General features: G+C 39.4%; 1 protein-coding gene across 2 annotated transcripts in view; it reads right to left on the bottom strand.

Moving 5' to 3' along the window:
• Nucleotides 1-4,640: 4,640 nt before the first annotated feature.
• Nucleotides 4,641-27,065, bottom strand: part of neurl1b (neuralized E3 ubiquitin protein ligase 1B) — a 33,493-nt gene continuing 11,068 nt past the window's right edge. Inside the window, exons 1-6 of one of the 2 annotated variants that reach the window (XM_059345823.1) lie at nt 17,022-17,204; nt 11,833-12,077; nt 10,889-11,222; nt 8,419-9,159; nt 6,880-7,005; nt 4,641-5,350 (exon numbers count right to left, since the gene is read on the bottom strand). In XM_059345823.1, the coding sequence (XP_059201806.1) occupies nt 5,103-5,350; nt 6,880-7,005; nt 8,419-9,159; nt 10,889-11,222; nt 11,833-12,077; nt 17,022-17,052 (1,725 nt within the window). In that variant the 5' untranslated portion in view covers nt 17,053-17,204 and the 3' untranslated portion in view covers nt 4,641-5,102. Of the gene's footprint in view, nt 5,351-6,879; nt 7,006-8,418; nt 9,160-10,888; nt 11,223-11,832; nt 12,078-17,021; nt 17,205-27,065 lie in introns of those variants that run through there. The other variant, XM_059345822.1, reaches the window with a different exon arrangement.

The following is a 27,065-nucleotide window of genomic DNA, read 5'->3' as shown; positions in this document are numbered from 1 at the left end:
TAGATGTACTAAACTGAAACACAGGGGGATCAATGAGCAAAACAAAACATAACATTTTAATTTATCAAGGTAGGGCTCATTTTAGCTACCTAATATATTGTTATGAGGTTTGTTTAAAAAAAAACAACCTCTAATAACTTTAAATTTATCATGTGTTTCATGTTAAATCTTGACCTGAAAAATAACTAAAGCTGTCAGCTAAATGTAGTGGAGTAAAAAGTACAATATTTGCCTCAAAATGTAGTGAAGTAGAAGCACAAAGTTACATAAAATGGAAATACTCAAGTAAAGTACAAGTTTACAAAATTGTACTTAAATACATTACTTGGGTAAATGTACTTAGTTACATTTCACCACTGTATACAGTACATTGAATCCTCTATAGACCCAGAACTCTGACATTATGAACCCATTTAAATGATGAATTTAAATATCAAACTGCCACACTGCCACATATTGTTGACATGATCGCCCCAGTTGAGAAGATGAAGCCATATAGTTTAAATTTGACTTAATTAACTAACTATAAGGTGGTACTCTCTCAAGCAAAGTAGCCCTATGTATCCATGAAAGCTAGTTTCAAGTCAGTTACACAACTTTTTAAATCAATTGTCAATTGTAATACATTACATCATCCTATCAACATTTCTATTAAAAAAGAACGAAATGGTCCCTGCAAATGGAAAAGGAAATTCAATATCCTGTAACAGAGACTGCACTTCATTAAGCCTGATGCTTCCTCATAACAAGATCAAGAGTGTGTCTCTAAATGTGGAAAATAAGCATCTGCACAGGCTCAATAAAAAAAAGTGCTTATGATTGAAAAAGAACAACTTGTGCTTGGATAATCTTATCGTCTGTAAAAGTTTTCATCTTTCAAAAGTTGAAGATATTGGGTCATTTTGAAGATATTTTTGAACCTACCTTCTAGTTATGGTTTCTGAAATAGGGAGCATGTTGACCTCTGGAAAGATGCTGCACAATTTTCCAAAACTTTTTCAGTTTGGCAGCTCATTAATTATACATAGCTATCTACAAGGAATTATAATGAAGTAACTTCCTCAAATTATGAAATTCAAATTACACTCTTGACACAACACACAGTTTAATCACTTTTATTATGAGGAAAAAAAGCTTTCCTGTCTGTCAGTGTGAGTGTGTGTCAAGTTAACTGTGTGTTTCAGTTCACACAAGCACTGTTTGTCTTTGGGATACAGAAAATATTACACCAAGACAACCAAGAGCCTCAGGGATAGATATTATATAACTCAACAGAAGGGTCTTTGGGAAATGGAGACATAAACACACCCTTGATTACAACAAAGGCGCCTAATCTATCAGAACCATTAACCGTGAAACCATGATTGGAGTCTCAGTGACGTCACCAATAGGTTTGAAGAGCCATTGTGAGGCTCAGTGATGACTCTGGCCGTTGCCTTCTTGGCATGACATGACTCCTTCTCCCTCCCGGCTGATGCAAAGATGCAGCATGTGGGTGAGCGGAGGTCTGAATGATTCCTGCTTGCTGAAACACACCACCTGACACATCTGTCACTCAAAGCGTCCACGCCCTTTGAGGACATTATGCATAACTTTAGCCTAATTACAATTTAAGATGAGTTTGGATGAGTTATGTAAAATTTCACTACCCTCACAGAAATTATCCATAGAGATAAAAAATGTTTTGTGCAAGTCTATAAACATGTTTATTTCTGTTGTAAAGTTGGCCATTTTAATATGTGGTCTATGGGGATTGACTCACTTTTGAAGCCAGCCTCAGGTGACCTTTCAAGGAACTGTAGCTTCCGCTTCAGGTTCATTTTTCAAGGTTGCAGCTAGGAAAACAGTGGGCCAATGTTTCTACTTCTGTTTCTGACAAGTTGGAAACGCATCATGGATTTCAACAAGTCACAATTTTGATGCGAAAGTAATGATAACTGTAACATGACACTGAAAAATTGACCTAAGTCAGATAGTGCCGTGTCCGGCCACCACAGATAAATTCTTTATAGCTTTATTCAATGTTGGTTTTGGGGGGCCTGAAGCCCATCGTGACACTGTTTTGATGAAAATTTCTCAGAACCACAGATGTGCCTGCAGTAATGCTGGCCAAAAAATTAACAACTATTATTTTGCACTGAATGAGTCAAACCGCTCTGAAGCTCTGTTTGGTCTTTAACTTTAACTGAGAAAAACAACTGCTTCTTGATATAATATTAACTGTGTTACAACTGTACTTGGGATTTTTCTGCAAAAAAGAGGCAGAAAAACTCCCAGTGACCTAGTAGCTTATGGCTAATATATTAGCAAAAAAACATTTCTACATACCAACAAAGCCAGAGAAACATTAACATCCTATAGAGGCCATAGTCACCTGATAAATGTTACCATTAGTTTAACATACACCAGTGGTGGAATGTAACTAAGTAGATTTACTCAAGTACTGTACTTCAGTACAATTTTCATGTTTTTGTTCTTATGAGTATTTCCATTTTATGTTACGTTATACTTGCTGACAGCTTTAGTTACTTTTCAGGTTGAGATTTAACATAAAAACGTGATCAATTAAAAGTGATTTGACATTTTTTAAATTAAACCTTATACCTTAACAGTATATTAAGTAATTCAAATGAGCCCTGTCTTTACAAAATTAAAGCGCCTACATAAATTCATAATTAATAATAATAATCTAATAATATATTTGGAATAAATGTAAAAATCTGAGTGGGGTCATTCTGCAAAATGAGTATTATTACTTTTGATATTTTAAGTACATTTTGATTCTGATACTTTTGTACTTTTACTTCAGTAAATTTTGAATGCAGGACTTTTACTTTTAGTGAAGTAATTTTACAATTTTCCACCACCGACATACATTCACCTTTCGCTGGGGTTTAAACCTTAGCCATGTATCCTCCCCTCCTGTACCATCATTATGATAAAGCAGACATTTATGCATGGCAGGAAAAGCGCAGGTGTAATAATGACATTGCAAACAACTGCATTCCTCAGTGAGCTGGCTCCAGGGTCCTCGTATTGTGCATGCTGGCTCTGTGTCATGGCTAACTGGGACACTGAGTGGAACTGAGCCATTGTTGGCTAGATGTGTTTCACCTGTGCTCTTCCCTCAAATTCATAATGTTATATGTGCTTTATAGAATCAATAAGGAATGTGAAAATACCTTCAGTCTCACCTCATGGTCCATTTAGCAGCTATTTTGGAACTTTTTATCACATCGCATGAACTTCTTCGTCAGTTGAGATTTGCGCACTTGTCATGTAATTAAAGATGTTCCGATTTCTATTCTAAGAGTTTCCAGGATTTTGCATCCTTAAAAGTTGGGTTTCAAATTGAGCCTTGACCTGAAATACTCAAAGACAGTCAAGTTTGAGTTTGGTCTCATTGTGTTTTATTGCAATTTATTTGTATTTATTTATACATTTCTTTGTTTGATTTAAAAAGTGGTATATGACTAAATCTTTACCAGTGATGGAAAAAGTATTCAGATGTTTAACTTCAGTAAAAGTATTAATACCACACTGTGAAATTACTCCACTACAAGTAAAAGTCCTGCATTAAAAATTACTTAAGTAAAAGTATAAAACTATCAGCATCAAAATGTTCTTAAAGTATCAAAAGTAAAAGTTCTCATTATGCAGAATGGACCCACTCAGATTGTTTTATATATTCTAAATATATTATTAGATTTTTATTATAATTGATGCATTTATGTAAGCAGAATATATGTTTTTATAAAGATAGGGCTCACTATGACTTCTATACTGTTTTGAGGTTAAATTAATAAATGTCTAATAACTTTAAATTGACACCTTTTTTCATGTTAAATCTTGACCTGAAAAGTAACTAAAGCTGGCAGCTAAACATAGTGGAGTAAAAAGTACACAATTAAAAGTATAAAATTACATAAAATGGAAATGCTCAAGTATAGGTACCTATAAATAATACTTAAATGCAGTACTTGAGTAAATGTAGGTAGTTACATTCCAACACTAATCTTTACTTTACTTACAGCATCTTCAACAGATTTAAAGAAAACACAGCCCATGTTTTAGAAAAGATTTTTGTGACTGATATTCTATTCAAATTTCATAAAGAAAATAGTTGATATTTTACAAGAAAAACACATGTGGAATCAGTAATTCATAATATTTTCTGCAAGAATATTGTGTTGGCACTCAAAAGTTGGTTTATACCTAAGGCTTTAATGATGAAATTAATATATTTTCATTTTACTCCTTATAAAGAAAAGGAATATTAACTGTTGTTGCATGTTTTTGAATTTAATAACCTACAATACACACTATATGCCTGATTTTTAGACCAGGATGTGTGTCCCTCTCAGGTGGAAAATAAAGGATGTGAAGGCTAAATAAAAGTGATTGTGATGGAGAAATCTCTAAAACTACACAGTTTAATCACACTCAGTCCACTTTTATTAATCTCTCAAAGTGCAAAACCAGATTTTCAACTTTCCAAACACACCTTTCTTACATCACGCCACTGAACACACACCATCTTTCCACTTACTCGACATACTATTACACCTTTGATTGCATAAATTCTATATCTGTGCCTTTTTCATCATCAACCTTTCAGTACTGTACATTGAAAATATGGCTAAGATTTTTAGCATAATTACTTGGACACACAATGTGACAAAAATCTAAGGCACTAGAAGTCATAGACTACTGTCCACATATTCCGCGGAAGCACACAAATCTAGGACGATGAGAAAAGGACAAAATATTCACAGCAGGCTTTTCTGCTCAGCAAATACATGTGACATAAGAGACACCACATTGAAAATATAAAACAGGAGCACATGATTCATCTCTTATTTGTGAGCCAAAACATAGGAGCTCATGTAGCAGTCAATGTATTAAAGAGAACTCCATCACAGTTCTGCGTATGAAGAGCATCGTCTCCCTCCAGAAATTATTTACCCATATAAAATGGAAATATAGGCACAATTATGTCCTGGTGTGGCTAATCTCTGATGTATCCAATCGAGCCTGAGAAGGAGACACAGGCAGCACCCAGCAGCCAAAGTCACAGCACCTATATGTGAAAATCCTCACGATCAGGGCCGATATGTTTTGATAACATCTTTGATAGGCCTCCTGCATATCGGACAGCAAGCGTTAATCTGTCTCTTCAGCTTCAGCCCGCAGTCGTTGCACAGACACATGTGTCCACAGGTGTAGATGACTGTGTCCACGTCCTGGTCGAAGCAAATGGTGCATTCTCCGTTTTTTCCAGCAGGGGGCAGTTCTGAGGCGGTGAGTGTGGGAGAGACGGGAGGACTGAGAGGGGAGCTGGGAGCGGTGACTAGAGGATAGGAGAGAAAACAGATTCATGTGGATGCACGTACACAGTGGGAAGAATATGACTGTTATATCGACACTGTTGCTTTATATATTCTGCTCCTGAGTCTTTTTCTGAGGTTTTTTTTATTTATAAGCCAAGCAAATATCTCTGTTTACATTCGACCACATTAGGCCTTCTGTATTTTTTCTATATTATATATGTCAAATACGACTTATCAAATATATTATTCAAATTCAAATTATTCAAATATATTTATTCATTGATGTGCATACTACTACATGCTACAACTTATTTAACCTATTTAACATGCTAAAATATATTTTCTCCAATGTGCAATATCTGTGAAAATGCAAAGTACTTTCAGGAAACAAACAAACACAAAAAATATGCATTAATTATAAATGCTTAATAGCATAAATGTATATAAAGAATATATGTATATGTCTTATTTTTATATTATTTATTCTGTCTTCTATATCTTTGGGTCTGTACCTTGAGCTGATGTGACAACAAAATTTTCCCACTGCAGGACAAATAAAGTAATATCTTATTTTATCTTATCTTAATATAAATCTAAATACTTTAATTTTAGCAGAGGCAGTATAAATTAGAGTCTAACTAACGGTTATCTTAAACATGCTGATTAATCTGCTGATTATTTTCTGGATTCCCAGATAACAATGTCCACCATGATCATCCAGAGCCTGAGGCGACATCATAAAAATATCTTGTTTTGTCTAACTAACAGTCAAAAACACCAAAACATTCATTTTACTATGATCTTAAGAGAAGGAAAAGCACCAAATGCTCACATTTTTAAAGCTTAAACAGGAAAATGTTTGGATGTTTTACCTTAAAAATGACTTAATAATTGGCAAAAAATCAAAATGTTTGCCAATTGAATTTCTTTTGATCAACTATTTGATTAATTGACTAATCATTACAACTTTTTATGTACCAAATCATCGAGGAATATCCCTAATAATGTAATGTAATGTCTTTCCCATGACTCTAGGGTCAAGTCCAGAAATATTTGGGATTTTTTAAAACATCAGATGACGCTGGTGACAGAACGAAGATGTTCTATCATAGAGCGCCACCTATTGAGACTTTTGGCAAGTGCAGTTCATATTTTACTGCACATGTTTTTGCCATCCTCGACTATGTTGAATAACAGAGATGTCAGAAAGCAGGTAGCCTTCGAGTAATAGCTTAATTTCAGGCCTTTGATTGGCCAACATCATCTTCTTCTTCTCAACATGGCTTTAGGGTAAGAGTTATGTTCCCATCTGTTGGTTTGGTGCGCTCTTGATGGTGCTTTTATTGTGTTTTTGCATTGTCATTTGGACAGATATTTTTCAAAACAGTGCTTGTGTGCATTTTTGTGAGAATGAAGGAGGAAAAAACGTTTTCGAAAGTACCCATGTATGTGTCAACAGGGCCAAACACAGCCTTCCTGCTGTGACCTTGGGGGGGGGGGTTTCTACACATTGTAGCATCAGGCATGCTGTCAACATTTGGGAACCTACCTAGAGAGGATTCAGAGGCAGAGGAGGATCTGTTGACACTGAACGCCAGGTCTGAGTCACTGTCGTCTGGACTGCTGCTCTGAGAAGAGCTGGGGGATGTGGAGGGAGGACTGGACTGCAGTGTTCCTGTGCCACAAACGTAAATACACATCAACAAAACCCAGATGATTAGACTCATGGAAAGCCTTTAAAGGTGCCATTCAGACAAAGTGTAGTTGGGATCATTTTAATAGAGTGTGCTTGAACTGTTGCCATACGCTTACACGGACCAGCCTGAACCAGTCAGATTAGATATGCATATTTGTATTGGTTCATTTTTATAAAGTGATTTTCTTTTAGTGTCTGTGGATAATATTGTTGGGCCTGAGCTGGTGGGAGTTTATGTGGGAGTAGTGGGACTAGAGCAGATAGGTCACAGCTCTAAACTGAACAGACACATGCAGACATAAACTACTCAACTGCATTCCTTTAGTCTGGGAAACAGTAAATTGCAGAGGCTGCCTAGACTCAAGAATAGACTGATTATTACTGAAGAGTAATGTCCATTTATCATTTTATTATAAAAGGAGATATGAGACATTCTGGGGAAATATGTTAATTTGCTTTCTTGTAGAGTTGATGCCAAAGTTTGTTTAGACTCGCATTTCTGTCCATAGACCGGCCCAATCCATAGGGAGCTACATGTGCCTCCCAGCACGTCTGACACAGTTTCTTTGTGCTAAGCTAACGTAGCCAGTGGTAAAAGCGATGTGAACTGAATTGCCCCTGCCAAGGAGGTTTTCTGGTGGAAGGGTGTAGCATGGACAAAGGAAGAACCAATTGAATTTTGGAGCGGATTCCAATCATGGAGCGGATACACTCATTATTTTTTACTTTTGTTTACATTGTGAGATAGGGCATAACCTTGGCAGAGTTCTCTGCTCTCTAAGTGCCCTTCTAATTGCTTGTAGTTTGTATACAAGGCACAGGCATCCAACTACCTTTCCCCCACCAACAGCCACACACAATAATTTTTACTACCATTTTAACATTAAGATGTAGTATTTCATCAACTGCTGAATTTCAAACAAAATATTGTATGTTTTATAGTTAAATAAATTAATTTTAATACTTATATACCTCTTCAGAACTGCTTTTAATGTGTGGCCAATGTTGTTGATTTTAATTGTTTGTCTTTATTTTAACTGCATTTTAAGAGAACCCCGGAAAGCACTCTTTAAATGAAATATTATCTATTCATTTGTTATAAAATATATTATTACAATCATTAAATATTGTGTAGGCCTTCTCCACGGCCTGGTCACACTAAGACAACCTGCTGTAGCCTTATGTAATGGACAAATTATGATCTAACTCTTGGCACGAAAGTGGTAATTTCCAAAAAATCAAAAACTTTTGCGTGAAGTATTTTAGTTAGTATTTTGTGATGGTAAAAAGGCTCATATCATTTGACAATAATTCCACAAAAATGTAAGACTTCAGGAATATTTTGGTTAATAATATCACATCTCTGTGCTGCTGTAAATGCATAGAGCTTACCCAGAATCCTGAGTCTGTTGACAGCCCCATGCAGGGTGAAAAAGGCCCACAGGACCTGAGAGGAGTCCACACAGAGCAGCCTGCCACGTCCCACTCCGTTCACCCCGTGGTGAACCTCTCCACTGGGCAACAGGCTGAAGCTGAGCACGTCTCCGGAGGAAGGCATGGGGAAGCCCCTGTGCACCACCCAATATTCTTTACGGTCCAGGAGCACCTCAGGGTCCGCCGGTAAGTCCCCAGCATGTAGACTAGCTGGATCACAGGACGTTAAACCAAACAACAAAGCCCCAAAGTAGGGCAGGCCCAGGTGGCCGACCTCCACGTACATAGTCTCACCCACATGCAGCGGCCGGTCACTGAACACCAGAGTCCGACTGCTGTCCAGAAAGTGGATGCAGGCGGCCGATCGGTCTGCAGAGAGTATTACATCAGAGCCACGGACGGGGTGAAAGTGCAAGTCATTGTCCAGCGGGGAAGGAAGGCCCCGGACCACCCTCGGGGTGCTGAATCCAGTCGAGGCAGATGAGGACGGTGTAGAGGAGGAAGAGCTGGAGGAGCAGCAGGGGATGAGCTGAGTGTAGGTATTGAGCTGGAGGTTGGCCATCTTGGCAGCAGCAGCCTGGTTGTTCTCCAGTTGATTGTTGCTGTAATTGGCCGAGTCATGGCTACTCTGGGGCAGATAGGCACTCAGGCGGGCTGCACTCAGGCAGCTGGATCCCACACTCTCAGCAAATGTGCTTTCTGTGGTGGAGAACACAAACAAATAAGTTTGTGACTTGGACATTGTATGATATCAACTGCCCCGAATAAGATAAGATCACTACTTTTTTGCTCTTTTTGTCCTTTTTTCTTCTATGCTGCCTGAGGAAAATCTGGGTGCTGAGATACCATCTGCATGCTGCCTCTTTGAAGTCTGTTTTGCTCTACGAGCGCTGTTGTTTGAATAGGCATATTATAGCACTGCAACTAATAGTGAATTTAGAGATTGATCTGCTAATTATTTCCTCAATTGATTATTCCTCTATAAAACTATCCGCTTATGGTCACAGAAGAGAAAGAAAAAAAACATCAAATATTCACATAATAATTTATCCGAGTAGTTAAAATAATTTTCTGAATAATCGATTAATTCACCAAATGTTTTTATACTATAGAAATTTATGACATGCCATTTCTACAAATTTGTTATTAACATATTTACTGTATATCCAGTCCTGTACTGCTATTTATCACTTTGTCCCACTGTGACTGACAGCAAGCAGATAAGAAATTATACAATAAAACATGACTTTGGAACAGTCCTTGTGACCAATAAAATTAATTTTTATTGGTCACAAGGAATTAATTTTTTTATTTTTTATTCTTAGTCGACTGACACTTCACACTGAAAGACCTGAATAATGCAATCTCGTGTTTATATGTGCTTAAAAGTCTCTTCTAAATAAGTTATTTAATGAAAAGGCATTAAAAAATGACTTGAGGGGGCAGCCACCAATGAGGGAGCTAAAATAAACATCTGAGAGGCCTTAATGTGCTGCTCTTGTTGAGATGTTTGTTGTGTGAACTTGAATAAACCTTCGTTTTTAGAGCTCTCTGAACTGCCACGCTTCATGCACAGAGCTCATAGCACAGCTCTACATATGAGGGGCTGATATAAAGAAGTCTGGCACTAGTAGCCCCCCCTTTGACTTATGATACATTCCTTTATTACTATTTCTAGTGATGCTGGAGCAGTTGAGTGCACTGGCCCCTCCAAAGCTCCTGGGATCTGCCGCCTTGACCAAACATGGCCATAGCTCTTGTCAGACTGAAGATAAACACACCCAGTGAGTACGAGAGGGAACCACAGGGGAGAGGGTGATGGAAATGAAAATGAAGGAAGAGGGAGAAAGTGACAAAGTGCAGGAAAGTGATAGTAAGAGAGTGGAGAGTGGATTCGAGTGAGAGGGTGGATTCAGATCTGTGGTCCACATCCTGTTTCACTCGATGTGTTATGGTTCTGGTTTTCCTAGACAAACTAGTTTTTGTCACACAGATAGTGGATCATTGAGCCACCCCAGGCCCTACTACCTACTCCTACTATATTGGCCGCTGCTGCAGAGCTTCATGCCACAGCTGCTCTCTGAACTGTCAGGAAGCTGCTTAAATTAGCTGCGAATATGTTGACACTATAAATATAAGTTCCTGAGGTTTCGGGGTTGCCAAAGCCATGGTCAAAATACATGGCCTTCTAGCTGACTCCGATTCCAGTTCAAAAAGATCCATTACTCAATACTTTATTGGGAATATATGAATTGCAATGATGGATTGTGTACTGATTCATGGCCATGCGGCTCTGAAATGTGTTCCTCTCACTTCCCTTTTGAATATGAGTCAGCTTCTGCTTCGGCTGCAGTCATGACAAAAACAATAAGTTTTTATTATAGCGGTGATTTCACAGAGCGAGTAAACAGCATAATAAAGTGCTTACCAAGCAGTGTGACTTCCTGAGTGATGCCATAGATGTCTATGATGGCCCAGAGAGGACAGCCGATGCTGAGCCCGCAGTGGAAGAGGATGGGCTCTCCGTCGTTGATGCTGTAGAAAACTCTTCCGTGGCGATCGGCCCAGAAAGACAGCACGTTGTCCTTCAAAGCCAGTCTCTCCGGCAGAGCTTTGGCCCAGTAGCCGGGCCGCGTCACCAGGTCCGGGCAAGCGTACTTGGGGATGTCTGTAGCGACCAGTTCACTGGGGTCCAAACTGGTAAAACCAAAACGTAGTGCTCCGCTCCAGCCAGTGTGCACGCCACTCAGGCGAAGCCGCACCTGAAGGAATGGAATAATTCATTAAAATTTCGAAATGAGTTGAAATTTGAAAAATTGAGGCTTGCTTGACTAACACTGATAATAGACTTGACTTGAGATTTGACTTAGGCTAGAGATAAATAATGAGATAGGACTTGACTTTTTTTCCTCTAAGATCCTATTAGCAACTTTCAAAAGAGCAGCTCGTGACAAGTCTAGAGACTTATTTAGAACATCAGGCAAAAAATTAGAAACATATTATGGTAATTAATTCACACGCATGCTGCTCAGAGTTATCACAGTCCAGAGTCTCTTCTTCTCCTTTTGCACCAAATGCAGACAGACAATCAGACACCATAACCAGTACAGATCCTGCAAATGATTCGCAGTGATGTCACCAATATGCAGAGTGAATTATGTCTTCGGGAGTTATTGATCCCAAATAAAATTAGCAGGATTCAATATTTTTTGTTAATGTTGAATAAATATATATATCAACTTTCCTTGACCACTGTAATCTAACTGATCTAAATGTGGAAACTGGGGACATCATCAGAATATCTTGTGACTGGCTTGACCTGAGCAATGACTTGACTTGACTTGGGGGTGCAAAAAACTATTGAAAACAAACCTTCTCGTAGAGGTGGACAGGCCTGTGGATGAAAGTGATGCCGTTACAGAAGCTGTTCTTGCGTGTGGCACGGCGAAGCTGCCCGTCCAGCCTGATATTCTTGCCTTTGGCGTGGGGGTGAAAGCGGGGCGACTCCACATTGATGCTGACTGGAGCGTTAGATGTTCTTCTCTCCACACCTGCCCCATTGTTTGGCAGGGTGTAGTACTGCCTGCTGGCCACTGGGCGGGGTTGCAGAGTCGCATCTGTGGGTACCAAAATATCAGGGGGTTCAGTGAGAAAAAACAAAGCCATCAAGCTGATCAACCAAATTAGAAAGCAACAAGGTATGCAAACAGCAGGGCTGCTTTTGTGAGACTCATACAAGGTCAGAACAGGAATGTTCGTGACACCAGCTGTTGGAAAAAGGGACGAACATATCAGCAGACAATAACTCGTTTGCAAGTGGTCCACAGCAGTTGGTTTAGAGGGCAGGGGCCAGTTATGTAAAGGAGCCCACAGTCTCACACACTTCCTTTCCCACACTGACACCATGAAGCCTCTCTGCTCCTTTCAACGAGTACATTAAATGGTCTCTTTTAGCATGTAACCCACATTTACAGTATAAAAAGGCAAACTGTCCCAAATCAGTCTTCTCACCACATCCATATGGGACATTTATATCACAGAAATAAAACAAGGTAAATTTAGACAAACCCTATGTCCATATATCACCAGGATCAACACAAAAGGGACATTTAGATTATATAAAACCAACATATATGTGAGCAGTGGTAATATTAAGAGCACCAGAGGAGAGAGAAAACATAACAAAAAAGTCGACAACAGACGCGGTATGCCATCCTCTTATTTGTGGACTACACACACCCTTGGCCTAAAGCATAAACAAACCCTGAATAGCCCCTTTCATTCCTCCAGTTATCTTCAGAGGAGGAGAATGAATCACACAGTGCCTAGTCAGTTAAAAAATGAAAGGCTTAATCTTAGCTCTCATCTTCACAGGAGTCAATGTCCTACTTGGGAAAGGAAGTTCATCATTAGCATCACGAAATAAATTAACAAGGATCAGAAATCAAACAAGACAAACTGCGAATTTGAGAAATGAGACGGCTTTGGCTTTATATTAAGACCAAATGAAAGCCATAGATGAGTGTTTATGATATAGACTGGCTGAAATCCAATATTCGGAGGGAGGCTGTGTTCCTACTCGCCTCCAGGGCCTCAGAGTGATTACATTTCTGTTTAAAATTCACTGTGATCTGGTGTAAAGACAATAACTCAGTGAAATGTTCCACAGTACATTTCCTAAATTAGACATTATCACTGATTATATTCTAAACTATGAAGCAGCAAGAACATCTGTAACATCTCAAATGATGTGCGGGTGCCCCTTTTCTTTCTACTCCTGGGAATTTGGCTTTTTAAGGGAGTGAAACGTAGTTTGGGTAAAGCGTATGGAGAAAAACATGTTGAGGATCAGCCTATAGGCTTTAGACTCAACTGCCTCACTGACAGACGGACACACTGGGACCAGACAGTTAAAGAGCTGCGGTGAAGACTGTTATAGACACTTGTTTGCCATTATTAGATGAAAGGCATAGTCCACCAGGTCATGCAGTGAGGGAAAGCCCAGGTTTGGGCCTCTCGTGTATTAACGTAACATTCATACCCAGCAGCTCGTTTATCAACACTTGAATTTGTCTGAAGGTATTTCTAGAATAAAAAAAAAAAAAATTGGAACCATCTGGATGAAAAAAAAGACATGTCCATCTGCACACGACAAAAACAAAAAAATGATTTCATGTCAAATTACATCCTTGCAAATTTAAAGATACCCTCAAGAGTTTTTCACCTCTAGGATCACTGTGAAATGGATTTTATTTTTTAAAAGTTGGTCACCATTTTGTTTGCCTTGTGCAGACACATGCATGCATGCGGTGTAATAAACAGCCCTGCCAATGGTTTCACACCACTGTGGTAGTAATGTGCTTGGAAATGCCGCAATGAGCCAACAAGGGCCTCGATCACACCGAGACGCGTAGCTAGAAACGCACGGGCATGGCGGGTGGAATATGCTTGTATTTTGTGCTGCAGATCACCTCATGGTATTGTTTTTAGAGGCCTATAAAAGTTACGATTTTTTGGATTTTTGGAGATTAGCAGCCATTCAAGTCAAGAAAGAGATGGACTTCACTAATTTACCACTTCCTTCCTGTTTTAATGCCAAGAGATAAATGCAGATGAAAGGTTGATTGTAAGTTTTTAATCATGATTCACTACATTACACTACATTACTATATATATATATATATATATATATATATATAATACAAGGTCACCCATTATTCAAATACTAACGAGCGATTGCATGCATGGAGTTGCATGAGCAGCCATGTGAATCTCTCTGGTGAGTATAATGTTTGCTATGCAAATAAATGGGCTAGTTAGCTAGTTCACTGTTTGGCTTTGAGAGAGCTCCACAGGGGCATCATGCTGTTTTATCTGGTGTACTTTGCCAAGGTAATTTGAACTGGCTGCACCAGTAGCAGTGAGTCTCAAAATGATCGGGCCAGAGGCCTGGAAGAAGAACACAGCTGACAGGTTAACGGCTAAATGGATAACAACATCATGCTTCAGTTAGACTTCAAGGCATTTTCAAGTCTATATTGATTGAAACTTAATGCTCATAAGTTATAGCATATTATGTGCTCTTTAATGCCGTTATTTATTTTTTCTATAATGGCACAAAAACAGCAAGCTGTTGTTGTTAAAGCTTGAGAAAGAGGTTAACACTTATTTTGTTCTGCAGTTGAGGGAATATAAGCTTCTTTGATGATTCTGGCAATAGCGTCAGAAAAGCTTTATTGTTATTAAATGACTTATTGGGTACTGTTACAGGACAAATGTCATGATCATTTTTGGGGAAATCGGTCACTCGTGGCCTGAATGTGATGGTAATACATGAGTTGAGGCTGGGTCAATATCAGCGTTAGATCAAGAGCACTGAACAACAATGTTGTAGATGATCGTTGTATGATGGACGATCGAAATTATGAAAACAGCAAAAAAAAGGAGAGAGTCAGAAATACTGAACGTCTTTAAATTTAAGACCGAAAATTAATGAGGCAGATTCACAGTGGGACCGGATAGAAACGATCAGAAATGTGGTCATCATGTAAAGCCCAGTATATCTCAAGTCTCTGTATATTTCTTCTTCCATATGAGGTTCAGCTGTGAATGATGGGAATGTTGTCGCCCTGTCCCATCTTTCTCCCAATGAAAGAAACAGCACGAATAAATGCAATCATAAGACTTCACAAGACACATTGTCGTGACGAGAAAAACTTTGTGAAACGTAAAACTGATTATGTGCATTCGTCAGAGTTATCTTTGGCCACCAGATGATCAGGCTCTTTATTCTCTCATATCTCTAGGCTGTATGTGTTCATCTTACTGTAACTCATTTACTGAGTAATAAATGAGTCTCTGTGAATTCCAGAGTCCTGTTTTGTCAGATATTTGCTTCTTGAACTTGTGAACACAGTTTCTCGGTACAAACATCTCAATGGCATCAGCAGACCCTTTTTTCACAGCAGGTGTTGCTGCAAAATGACTGACATGAACCTTCAGAAACCTACTTCTCGATATATTGTCAACATCTCTGATACAGACCCAGTAAACACAGATTCTATTAATTTAATCGAAACCATACAGTGCAAGCAATAGGACCCACACTGCTCCTGCTCCTCTGTGACTAACTGTTCTTAGTCCAAACCCTACGTCAGCTGGCTCTGGTGGCAGTAACCACATCATTTAGCCGCTGAGTGGGTCTGTTGGGGGCGTGGGAGTGTGACAGACATTAAATCAAAGTGATATGGGGAACTGATTATCAAGTAATGTGCTGTAGGTGTCATGACAAAGTGATATTCTAAGAGCACATAATGACAGCTTTATGCAAAAACTGAGGGCTGACAATCAACTTACATGCAGGAATACATTAATGAAGACTGTACTTTACATAAGACTGCTTTGATACTTGGCACAAGTGCAGAATATTATGTATAGTATTAGTGAATGTTCATGTTATGTAATGTTTGTTCAGTTTCTAGTTGGGATTGCATTTATGTTTTTTGTTTGGTTATGTCCCTAAATGTTTCTTTTATGATGCATGTGGGACGTGACTGTTGTGATGCTGCAGTTTCTCATGGGAATAATTAAGTGTTCTATCTATCTATGAAAGAATGTTTTATGGTAAAAAAAAAAAAATACAAGAAAACAAATCCTGTCTGAAATAAAAGCCAGATTTATACAGTGTAACAGAAAAAAATCAGATTGTGCAAAAAAGAAAGAATCATTACATTCACACGCTGCTGTCATTTGAAAAATGTGTCTATCCCAATCATGGATGTATTCAAGAGTGTTATTTTCCTGCTTAATATAATAATAATGCCTAATTACTATCTAATGACTCAATGTGTTTACTTTTAGAGCCTTAAAAATGTTTCATTAGTCAATAGAAAATAGTCACCAACTAATTTGATATATAGATTAAAAATTCAAGTAATTTTTCATGCAGAAATTGCAGAAAATGCTGTTTTCAGTCTCTCAAATATGAAAATGTCCTGCTTTTCTGTTTTATATTTTAAACTAAATATCGATTGGTTTTGGGCTGCTAAAACAGAAACATCTTATAGACTTTGAGAACAAGGGTGGACATTTTGCACTATTTTCTGACATTTTACAGACCAAACGATTAACCGAGAAAATCGGCAGATCGATCGATAATTCAAATACCCGTTAGTTGCATCAACCCTATGCATTACGTCAGGATGTTTGGAAATAGTTACAAAGGAGCTTTACTGATAATATTACTGACTTTTGTTGATGGTGATCCTGTTTGATGACCATCTATCTTAATTTGCATACTCTCTGTTTTTCTTTAAAAGGCTATATCACTGCTTGTGATTCTATAAACGATAATTTAAAAAAAGTGAATTATGAGGGAGCGCTTGTTTGGACTCGCTCCCTGGGAATCACGCTCAGCTCCCCCGTGATGAGAAGCGCGTCTCTGTGCAGAGCGAGCACAGGACCAGCCATGTGTATCTGTGGCTATCAAGCTGTTTCTGCACGGACACCACCGCTTCGCGTGCAAGTCTCGTGAATGCTACCTAAATAATAACAAGTCTCACCTATCAAAGGTTTAGGTGTCGTATTCCCCATTATGTCCAGAAATTCCTCGCGCCGGCTGACAAGTTAATTCCGATTGCACTGTTTCTCTGTCCATCCATGTATCCTCGGTGTGATGATTATCTGTCTGGAACCAGTTCAATGTGAGTATCAGTGCCTTCACATTATCTCCCCGCTGAAGCATGGACGCGCTCCTCTTAATGTCAACCCCAAGCCGCTGCGACAGGCAGACACCTCCAACTGGCGCACAGCAGCCCCCTCCTTTTCTTTAGTGTAGCTCCCCTTCTGCACGACTTTAAAGACACAGTAAGCTTTAGATCCCCCTCAAGAGCATCACACAGCCTCTCAATAATTCAGTTAATTATTCAGCCAAAGCCTGATGAAGCCTAATGAGTGTGAAGCCTGACGTGGCAAACAGCATGCTTAAAACGGGATGTGTAATCTAAAGGAAGATTTCAGTGCATTTGCACATAGAGGGTCATGCAGACAGCATGGCGCAAACTTTGATCACAATGAAATAATGATGATTGATCTGGTTGTCTCAAAAACTCTTTTTAGTGTCAACCTGAGGGGATTAAACTGATCTGAATACAGAGCAAAGAGACTCACAAGATCATTGAATTCTTGGTTTTACATTAGTCAAAACAGATCTTACAGAAATGTCATAAGGAGTTATCAAACATTCATTTATTATCTAGTAATAAGTTGCACACACAAATAAGCACACTTTTGATATAAGTCAGAGCGCCATATGAGGAAACCCCCGTATTTCCCACCCTATCCTCTGCCCTCCCACAGCCTTGACTGCTGGGCTTCTCTCAAGCTGTTTCCTGTCTTCTGGACCACACCGCTCTCTGAGGAGCCATGGCCTGCAGGGTTTGCAGGACCAAAACCATCAGTGAAGGGAGTGCCGGGACAGGGACAGGAGAATTCAAGAGGCCTGGGGTGCTACCACAGCAGCTGTGTATCAGATAATCTGAGCAAAGCCTGTTGGTTTAAAAAATGCATGAAAATGATTATCCTTGTCGATAATTGCAAAACTGAAAAGGGGTCATTTTCTGTTTGTGTATGCACTGTGACTATTCAGTAAATACTGAAAAGTTCTTCCGCAGCTGCCAACATTGTCATATATGATCCAATTCAGTTTGAGGGCAAATGTGTCTCGTGAGAGACGTCGTTTGGGTGACGGCAGACAGGAACTAAATATAACTCAAAGACAAAAGCATTTGTTTCAACCTCCTCAATGCTGTTTGTTTTAGCAGGATATGGTGGCTCTTTATATGAGCCTTGGGTGAATGGTGTTTGGGGTGAAGCAAAGCAGAAGTGAAATTCCCCCCACGCCCTCGCCGTTGCCTCAGAAAGACAGATCTGCTGTGGCAAAAGGGGATTAACACAGGAAGTGAATATGAGGCTGCGATGGAGTCTGCAATCAAGCTTTCCCTGTAAACACAGCAGAGCTGCAGTAACAAGTGCTGCTTCCCCTAATGCTTGCTTTACTGCCTGAGCGCAGACTATGGGGTGTTAATGAACGCATAATGATTGCAGAGCTGAATGGAATCCGAAGGAAAGGAGCTGTACGTTCACGATCATTTTCAGCACAATCATTTAAGACTGTTGATTGTCTGGAGGAATAATCAACAGCACAGAGAAATGTTACAGTCATTGTTGTCTTGTTTTTTAGAAGCACTCATGATCATTCACTCACCTAAACAATGTATTTATTACTGTAGCCATGACAATGAAGCTCCCCTAACAAAAATACCTACACAAAAAACACATTTTCCCAACATCGTTTTGGGGCCTCAACCAAACTTAACCTAACCAAACTGTAAAAGTCTCTCTGGTTTGTAGATTGGAAGCCCAGGAGTAAACACACACTGGAAATAAAGTCGGGTCTCAATACTGGCCTTTATTTTTGGTCACAGGTAAAATTATGCAGATCTGGAATTCAGTTAGAGTGAGCCACGAAGACTATAAAAAATTGGTATTGGGCTAGGTTTGCCCCATACAAAAAATGGACATACCTGAACCGAGTTCTATTGGCCAGTTAATAATAACAACTGCTGATCACGATGTTTGTAATACACAATGTGTGAGTGTTGTTCTTACAGGCACGTATCTATGAGTTACCAAGCCTAAACATGACAGATGAAAAGCCAAACTGTACCCTCGTAAATCTGTAAGAAAAACATTATAAAATCACGAGCAAAGTGGAAAGTTACATATACTCTGCACAGCATTATAATTATCCTAATATATCAAAACAATAGCTGTCGCATCAAAAAAATGTTTTATTTAAACATTGATTTGTTATTGTTTTAGAGGGCACAGACAACCTCGTGGTAACAACAGGACTCTGAGATTAATGTCACCAAGATATAAAATGTTAATTAAGTTACTTAGGCCCTGGTAGGCATGTTACCTTTTGTTACCTTTGGACGGAGCCAGATTCTGTCTCCTCCTGTTCTTCTATTGTGCTAAACTAAGCTAAGCTTAGCTAATCTGCTGCTGATTGTGGCTTGGTATGATAACCGTACAAAGATGTGAGTGGCATTGATCTTTTCTCTGTGTGAAAGTGACTAATGCCTCATTTCCACAGCATGGTTAGGCTTGCTTTTGGTACCAGGTGCTTTTTTTTTATTTTTTATTTCCAACTGCTGATAGTAAGACCCTCAGTGCAGGCGGGATGCTCACATGGCACAGTGTCTGTCTTGATTAACCTGGCTGCCGTGACTGTAGCTTGGCTATTTAAAAAAAATGGCAGATTTGTGCAGGATGTTGTGTTACTGAAGGTTCTCTCTGACACAATCACTGGTCTGTGGTGTTTTTAAAGGCATACTAAAGGAATTCTTTCTCAATCTGAAAATGGCCAGAAATGTATTAAATCCCTAATGAACTGAAGTAAATGAAGGCCAGCTTTAAAAACAGCAAAACCAGATCTTAACATCCGTTTCAAACTCTCACACAAATAGTGCAGTAAAATCCAAGTCGCATTTATCCAGTCACATCCCAAGCAGATGTATTTATATCAGAATCTTAATATTTAAAACACTGGATGAGTTATTGATATATAAATAGTCATTATAAGGTTTGAGCATCCTTTATCTCCACTTTCTAGTATTGGGTCAGCTCCAGTGTGTCTGTACAGTTTTCACTGACAATGTCAAAAATGTTTTCCATAAAGTCAGCAAATCATTGCATTGTGTTTTATTTTATTTTAGATACCTTTTGGAATCAGGGGTTGTATAAAATTAGCAGGTACTATCGACAACTTTTGTAAATGGAAAACCAAAAAAGAGCAGATACGATATGCAACCAGAACTCACTCAGTACATTCAGATAGTCTGCGGACAGTGGAATGTTAAACAAAACGCATTAGTTTAGAGAGCATGTCAGTGGTCTTCTCCATACTCAGCCAAAGTCTAAATTACAACCCGGCATCACCCTGAGCCCTGACCTCTGGACACTGTTAACACAGATATGTCAGTCTGATTGCTCTGACAGCATGACAGAAGCAAAGACGCCTCTGGAAGTTGGTGTGGAGGCCGATTGAGAAAGAGCCCACACTGTTGGTTGACCACCCATGTACAAACAGAATTAAGACATAACGTCACACTGCAGCAAGGAGACAAACATTCTGGCAAGCCTGCGTGTGATTAGTTAGTGTGAAAATAATTGGTCCAGAGTTGCGATTTACACCAACAAAAGTAGCTGAAGAACATACAGTACAACAGTCAGAAAGCTGCGTCTATTTTTATCTCACTGGATGCAAACAGGAATGCTCTAAAGTGAACCATAATGTATACTGTCCCCCTTTTGGGTATCAAGCATCTGTGATGCAGCGATCTCACGAGGGCCCCTACAGCGAATAAAGTTATTTCCAGAGAAGGAGGGCAGACATGCCTCGTTTGCTCAAGGAAACTTGGCCCACAGCAGTGTGACTGCTGCCATGCAGAGCGGTGCAGTGACTGGTCCTTGGACAGCAAAGTGTTACATTTGCAGTATTTTAATTCTCTGAAAAGATTCAAAAGCAGTGTAGAAATGCTGAGCAGATGGCTGTTTGGGAAGGTTTGTATGCGGTGGTCTCAGTATCAGGGGAGGGCTGCTGTCCAAACCCCAGCCACTGATCTAATGGATGAAGTGAGTCATACCCACCTTCGATGTGAACACAACCATCTCCATCAAACACACATGGGCCAGCACAATGAGCCACAGTCATACAACAATGTTTTTCTGGTCACCTCTTTTTGTTTGAGTGCTGTTTTCTACTACACTGCGTTCACATCTGTTTCTAATATGTGCTCCTGTCTTTTCATTAGGTCGACTCTTAACAGGCCATTGGAGTCAAGCACCTGCTTTTCAAAAACACAGTAAGAGTTCAACAATAGCCAAAGCCATGGTATTGGTAAAAAAAAAAATCCCTCACGTAGATGATGAAACATGCTAAGTTGAAAAAGGTTTTTTATCAAAGCAACAGTGCAGCATTTGCCTTTAATTGGAGCAGTTTTAGGGGGGAGTTCTTGCCATGTGCTCGGTGCCCTCACAGATTGTTCTAATTTCCCAAATCCTCAGATCATGAGACTGAATGCTGTGGCAGTCTTGAGCTGACAAAACGCATGCATGCTTGGTTTCACTTCTGCAATTTAAGATTTCAGTAAATTTAAAACACCACCATGAAGTGAATCACTGGCAAGTGTGTGTGTGTGTGTGTGTGGGGGGGGGGGGGGGGGGGGGGGGCACGAGCACCCAGCATTAATGCAGTAAATACATTGAGTTTACTCAGTTGTTGTGGAGAAATCGTAGCAGGACAACAGACAAACTTCATCCACTGAAACAGGCCTGACATTCTGTCCGTGTTTGCAAAATATTGTTATAAAGGTCAATAATGACATTTCTGTTTCATCGAAATAAACACACACAGACAATGCACTGTTCACCATGGTCACTTGGCTGTTGACAACACGTTGGTGGGGTATAACGAATGTCATCAGTTCCAGAGACGTACAGCTGGCTAGAGTAGAGGCGTATGGTTAAATGTTAAATGTTGTTTAGGTGAAAATGACAAAATATTTTATCAGATATGCCTTTTGTTTAGACGGCGTTTTTGGGGCTTAAGAACGCAAAAACATTAAACCACCCTCCAGAGTGGAGATCCACCGTTGCATGTAAAGGGTTAGAAACGCAAAACTGTGCTAGCGTTGGCTCCCGTCCTGTACGCGTTTACCTAACATTCATGTGCAGTCCAGGTAGGGTTGCCAACCGTCCCTTGAAAAACGGAATCGTCCCGTATTTAGAAACAAAAGCACCCGTCCCGTATTGAGGTGAGAAGGGATGCACTTTGTCCCGTATTATTGTGGCAGTCAAAAAATAGTCAGTAAATGCCAGTGAAAAATGAATAGCAGGGCGCTTTATATGTAAAGTTATGGTAAACTTTATCCCAGGCACCGTCCTGCTCTGTGACCAATAAGCTGACAGCATATTCACACACGAGTATGGCGATACAGAATACGCTCATCCCATTGGTCGAGGAGAAGATAGCAGAAGACAACAAAGCAGCATGCGTAGGTTACAATTGACACAGACGCCGACACTGCTTTACGGGGCGATACACCTTCGAGCAGCAATGCCACTAGTACTCCTCCGAGAAAAAAACAGAAAAGGATGCAAAAATGCTGGCCACTTTTTCCGTAGCCCACGGTGGACTGACTGATCTGAAACAACATGCTTCTAGTAGTGCGGTCATGCCATCTGCACCTTAAATTTTAGTGCGCAATTACATTGTACTTTACGGTAGCCTGTTTGTCAGCTGCATGACTCCAAAATAGCCATTCATTGTATTCATGCTGGTCCAATAAAATAAGTACATCAAATTGTTATCAGCAAACTCCTGTGCATTCTTGAAGACCAGGTCCCCATGTGTTCATGACATGAATTGCATGCCTTTTTACTGAACCAATTTGAAATTATGGAATGCCATTATCTTCCCAAATGGCCATTCAATTGCATACATGCTGCATTTTAAAAGCCAACAAAAGGAGTAAATCAAATTGTTATCAGCAAACTCCACTACATATTTGAAGAACAGGGCCTAATTGTTATTTTGTATTAAAGTGAATTGCTGGATAATCATTTGTTTTCCATGTAATCATGTCACACAAAAATATGCATCTAATTCAATTCAGGTTCAAGTCAAATCGCTAAAAAATAATTTCACTCACAAAAAAGGGGCTAAAAAATTTCACCACGCCAGGATGGGTGAAGGCAATCTGGTCGGACGGCCCTGCCAATGAGGTGTCCCCTATTTATTTTTCGGGGAGTTGGCAACCAGGCAAATGGCAACAAACGTGTCGGTCAGTCAGACATTCATGTTGCCCTAGCAGCTCTGACAACTTTCCAGGAGTCATTTCAGCAGTTAAGCAGAATTATCACAGATAATATAACAGAACAGAGAAGACACATAAATTACCTAGGGCAATTTTTTGATGCAACAATTCCGCAGAGGCGAAACAGACAGCTTCGGACAAGACCCTGGAGACAGTAGGCTATTTCGCACTACTAGGAAGAGAAGTAGGAGAGAAGAGAAGTGTCTACGGAGCGCAAGCTCTTTTGGTGGTGTTGTGTGGCAGTGCTTCACAGTACCACCTAGCCACCTGGCGTGCATACTAAATCGAATTTCACAGACTTTTGCATCACCAAATGCACGCAGATATCCCCCTAAAGACGCTCGTCTAAACGCGGAATAAAAAGTGAGAACGCAACATCACTTTTGTGTTTTCTGTCCAGATCGTCTCCATCTAAACAGGGCTTCTTATAGTGGCTGACTTTGCATGCTTTATACCCCACTGCTTGTTAAGCTGTTGCTGCAAAATCCCACCACAGTAAAGTGAGTGTGCGACTTGCCACAAGTTGGTTTCTACAGAAGTTGGTCCACCACAACAGCTGCAATGGCAATGGTATCCATAAAAATGGCCACTGCTCTGACCATTCTACGTTAATTTGAATGGGCATGTCCATTTTAGTCTTTTTTTATTCCTTTGTAAAAAGCACAAGTGAAGATCACAGATATTGTCTGATCCTCCTCCTTCAAGAATTAGATTTTTTTCCCTCAATTAATATTTTGCTTTATGAGTTCTCTCCACTCTAATCTGAGAATGATTCATCTCTTCCTGTTGGTAGGCAGGTTGTTAATAATGGTAAGGATTACGGACAGAGATATTGACTGTGATATGAGGAATTTCCTGATTCATTTTCCATTAGACGAGTCTAAATCATGACGTTACGTAACATGTCGGCTTCTGACATCAAATGACCTCTCCTGCGCTAACACAATGGAAACTGTCGGAGGGGGTGGCATTGAAAAATCTTTCATCTGAATGTCTTTTCAGCATGTGTTGAGCATTTTAAAATGTCAGTAAATCAATGTTGCACTTTGCTCTAAACAACTACATTTTCGGTTTGTGCTGGTAGAAGATGAAGTAGTGGCACGGCTCCACTAAAGTGTTGTTTTAGGCCTCTCTGTCAGTGGGAGACAGGCTAAAAATGGCCTTTCAATGCATTTAACCAGATGCACGGACAGTGTTCTTCCTCCATCTGTTCTATTGTCTCGGTGTTCTCTGGGATGAAGAGCGGATGCACCACCGAAGGAGATGCAGGAAATGCTTTTGGCCCAGAACAACATAGCCAACTTCTTCAAGTCTTTTGCACAGTGTGTTCAGACACAAGCACAGTTCAAGACAATTCCAAAATTAAGGTATTCACTTATACACAATAGATAATGTCCTTCATTGTTTTATCAGCCGGAGCAGTCAGTCGTCAAAATTGTGATGTAAAAGCACGAACATTGTTCCACACATTTTGTTTTCTTTTTCTTTCATCTTCAGCAGTGATGGGCAGTGTGTAGCATTGTACTTTAGTACAAGTTCAAGGTACTTGTTCTTCACTTGAGTATGTCCATTTTTATATTTAACGTTTATTCCACTTCATCTGAGAGGAAAATATTGTTATTTTTACTCCACCTAATTGTCTGACAGTTTTAGTTATTTTTCAGATGTGTTGATTTATGTGTTTGTGATTAATTGAAGGGTAAAAGTGTTCCTATAAGGGGTGGGGGAAAAATCGATACAGCATAGTATCGTGATATTTTGCGTGGCAATATTATATCACTTCATGGCCACCAAGTATCAATATTTAGCGTTTATTTAGTGCCAGTGTTTTCGCCTTTTTTTTCCCGGAGGCTGTAGCGGGCTCAATTTTAGGAATATACTGGAGATACTGGTATCATATGAAAACTAGAAGATCTAAGGAATATATAGGCACCATGTGCGTCAGGAAGTTTTTGAAATAATGCTGCAAAGTTAGGCTCTTTAATGTTTATAAAAAAATCTAAATTCAGAGCAGAAGCTTAAAGTTGAGGAAAGTTTGAAGAAAAATGCTGCAATGATTGTCGTCCATACATGTTTGATATCAGTTCAGTTCGACTAAATACTTTGTTGGTCAATCTGTGGGTTTGACTCTCATTGTGGAGAAATAAAAAGACTGAAGTGAGATGAATAGACTGAGAACTTTCTCTTATTTGACAAAACAATTCTTGATTGAATTGAATTTCGTGGACACAAAATGCAGTTAATCAGTTAAATTGCAATACATTGTATCGCAATACTCATCATATCGCAAAATTCTTAAAATCGCAATAATATCCGTGACTCAATTATTGGGATAAAATCATACCGTGGGGCCGCTGGTGATTCCCACCTCTTGTTCCTTTATGCGTTGATACACATACAATTCTCCTACTCCTTAATAAATAAACTATTGAAAACCCCTCTCTGATCAGCTGAGAAATGCAAAAAGGACAGAGTTAATGAAAAGTTAATTTATTAGAGATACATGTTTCTCACAGGGCGGGGATGCTACAAACATATGCTGATCTAATGGAATATGATACAATGCTGTAGATTAACTACCCAACAGTATATAAAAGAGTTTATTAACAAGACTACAGCATCAAAATGCAACATACACATTAATGCAGCATAAATATTAAGTACTTTCTGAATACTTCAACAACAGTAGCATGCTTGATAGAGTGGAAAATTCATGGAGTTATACAATTGTCAAAGGGTTAATCAGAGCTCTGAGTGGTGTCCAGTCTCTGGCCAAAAGGGAAGAGGAAGGCCTTTCGGGTGTCTATGTCAAGGTCTTTGTCATATTTAACATGACTCCACACAAACAGCAGCAGGCTCACTAAAGCTGGCCTGTCAGGCACATGCCAGAAATAGACGTTCTGGGCCAGCATTAAAATTTACAAGGTAAAGCTATATATTTTTAATCGTTCTTCAAAAACGGATAAAAATAAAAGTGAGTCTTGTAAAGAGGAGAGGTATATAATGCTAAATAAAGAGAGGGTGTGCAAATATGGAAGCAGTTTCATGTTAGTGTGTGCATTACTATATAAATGTGTTTTTTTGTGGGATAATATTTTAAGAAGGGATGGCTGTTGTTGACCCAGAGCATTTCACTGCTGCACCGCAGTTGTAAAAAAGAAAAAGTCTTAATCGCATTAATCCTGTCAGGCGTATGTGGGGAAAGCAGTGAATTCTTGTGGTATATATTAAACAACAAACCTATAGTTAAGAAGATCCAAATAAACCTGTTAACATCATTAGAATTTATGACACAGTTCAAAAGGAAATCGCTTCCCAGGCAGTTTAAGGCTTGTCAGAATTTGCCTCCAGGGTCCAAAATTCTAACCTCTAAATTGCTTCACTCTCAAATATTTGGAAGAAAAGAATCCAAAATCTCATTAGTGAAACGGGAGTGGTTTTGTGGAACCGCTGAGCAGCTCAGTTTGGGGCTTTTCAGCTACAACCATTTTAACATTTTAATACGTTTCTTTTCATGTGTTGGTCATGTAATGTTATTTCCCACTAGAGCTAAGGCAGCAGTTTATTGAAGATAATGTTCCTGAAAAGTGGAACTGAGTTTTCAGTCTCTACTGTACCGTGAACTGTATTAGAGTGTGAGGGTGAGGAGCTTTTCTTTTAAAC

The sequence above is a fragment of the Centropristis striata genome, chromosome 12 (genome assembly GCF_030273125.1).
Source record: "Centropristis striata isolate RG_2023a ecotype Rhode Island chromosome 12, C.striata_1.0, whole genome shotgun sequence".
Classification (NCBI taxonomy): Eukaryota; Metazoa; Chordata; class Actinopteri; order Perciformes; family Serranidae; genus Centropristis; species Centropristis striata.
The sequence above is the reverse complement of the archived record's forward strand: the minus strand, read 5'-3'. Positions and strand labels throughout refer to the sequence as shown.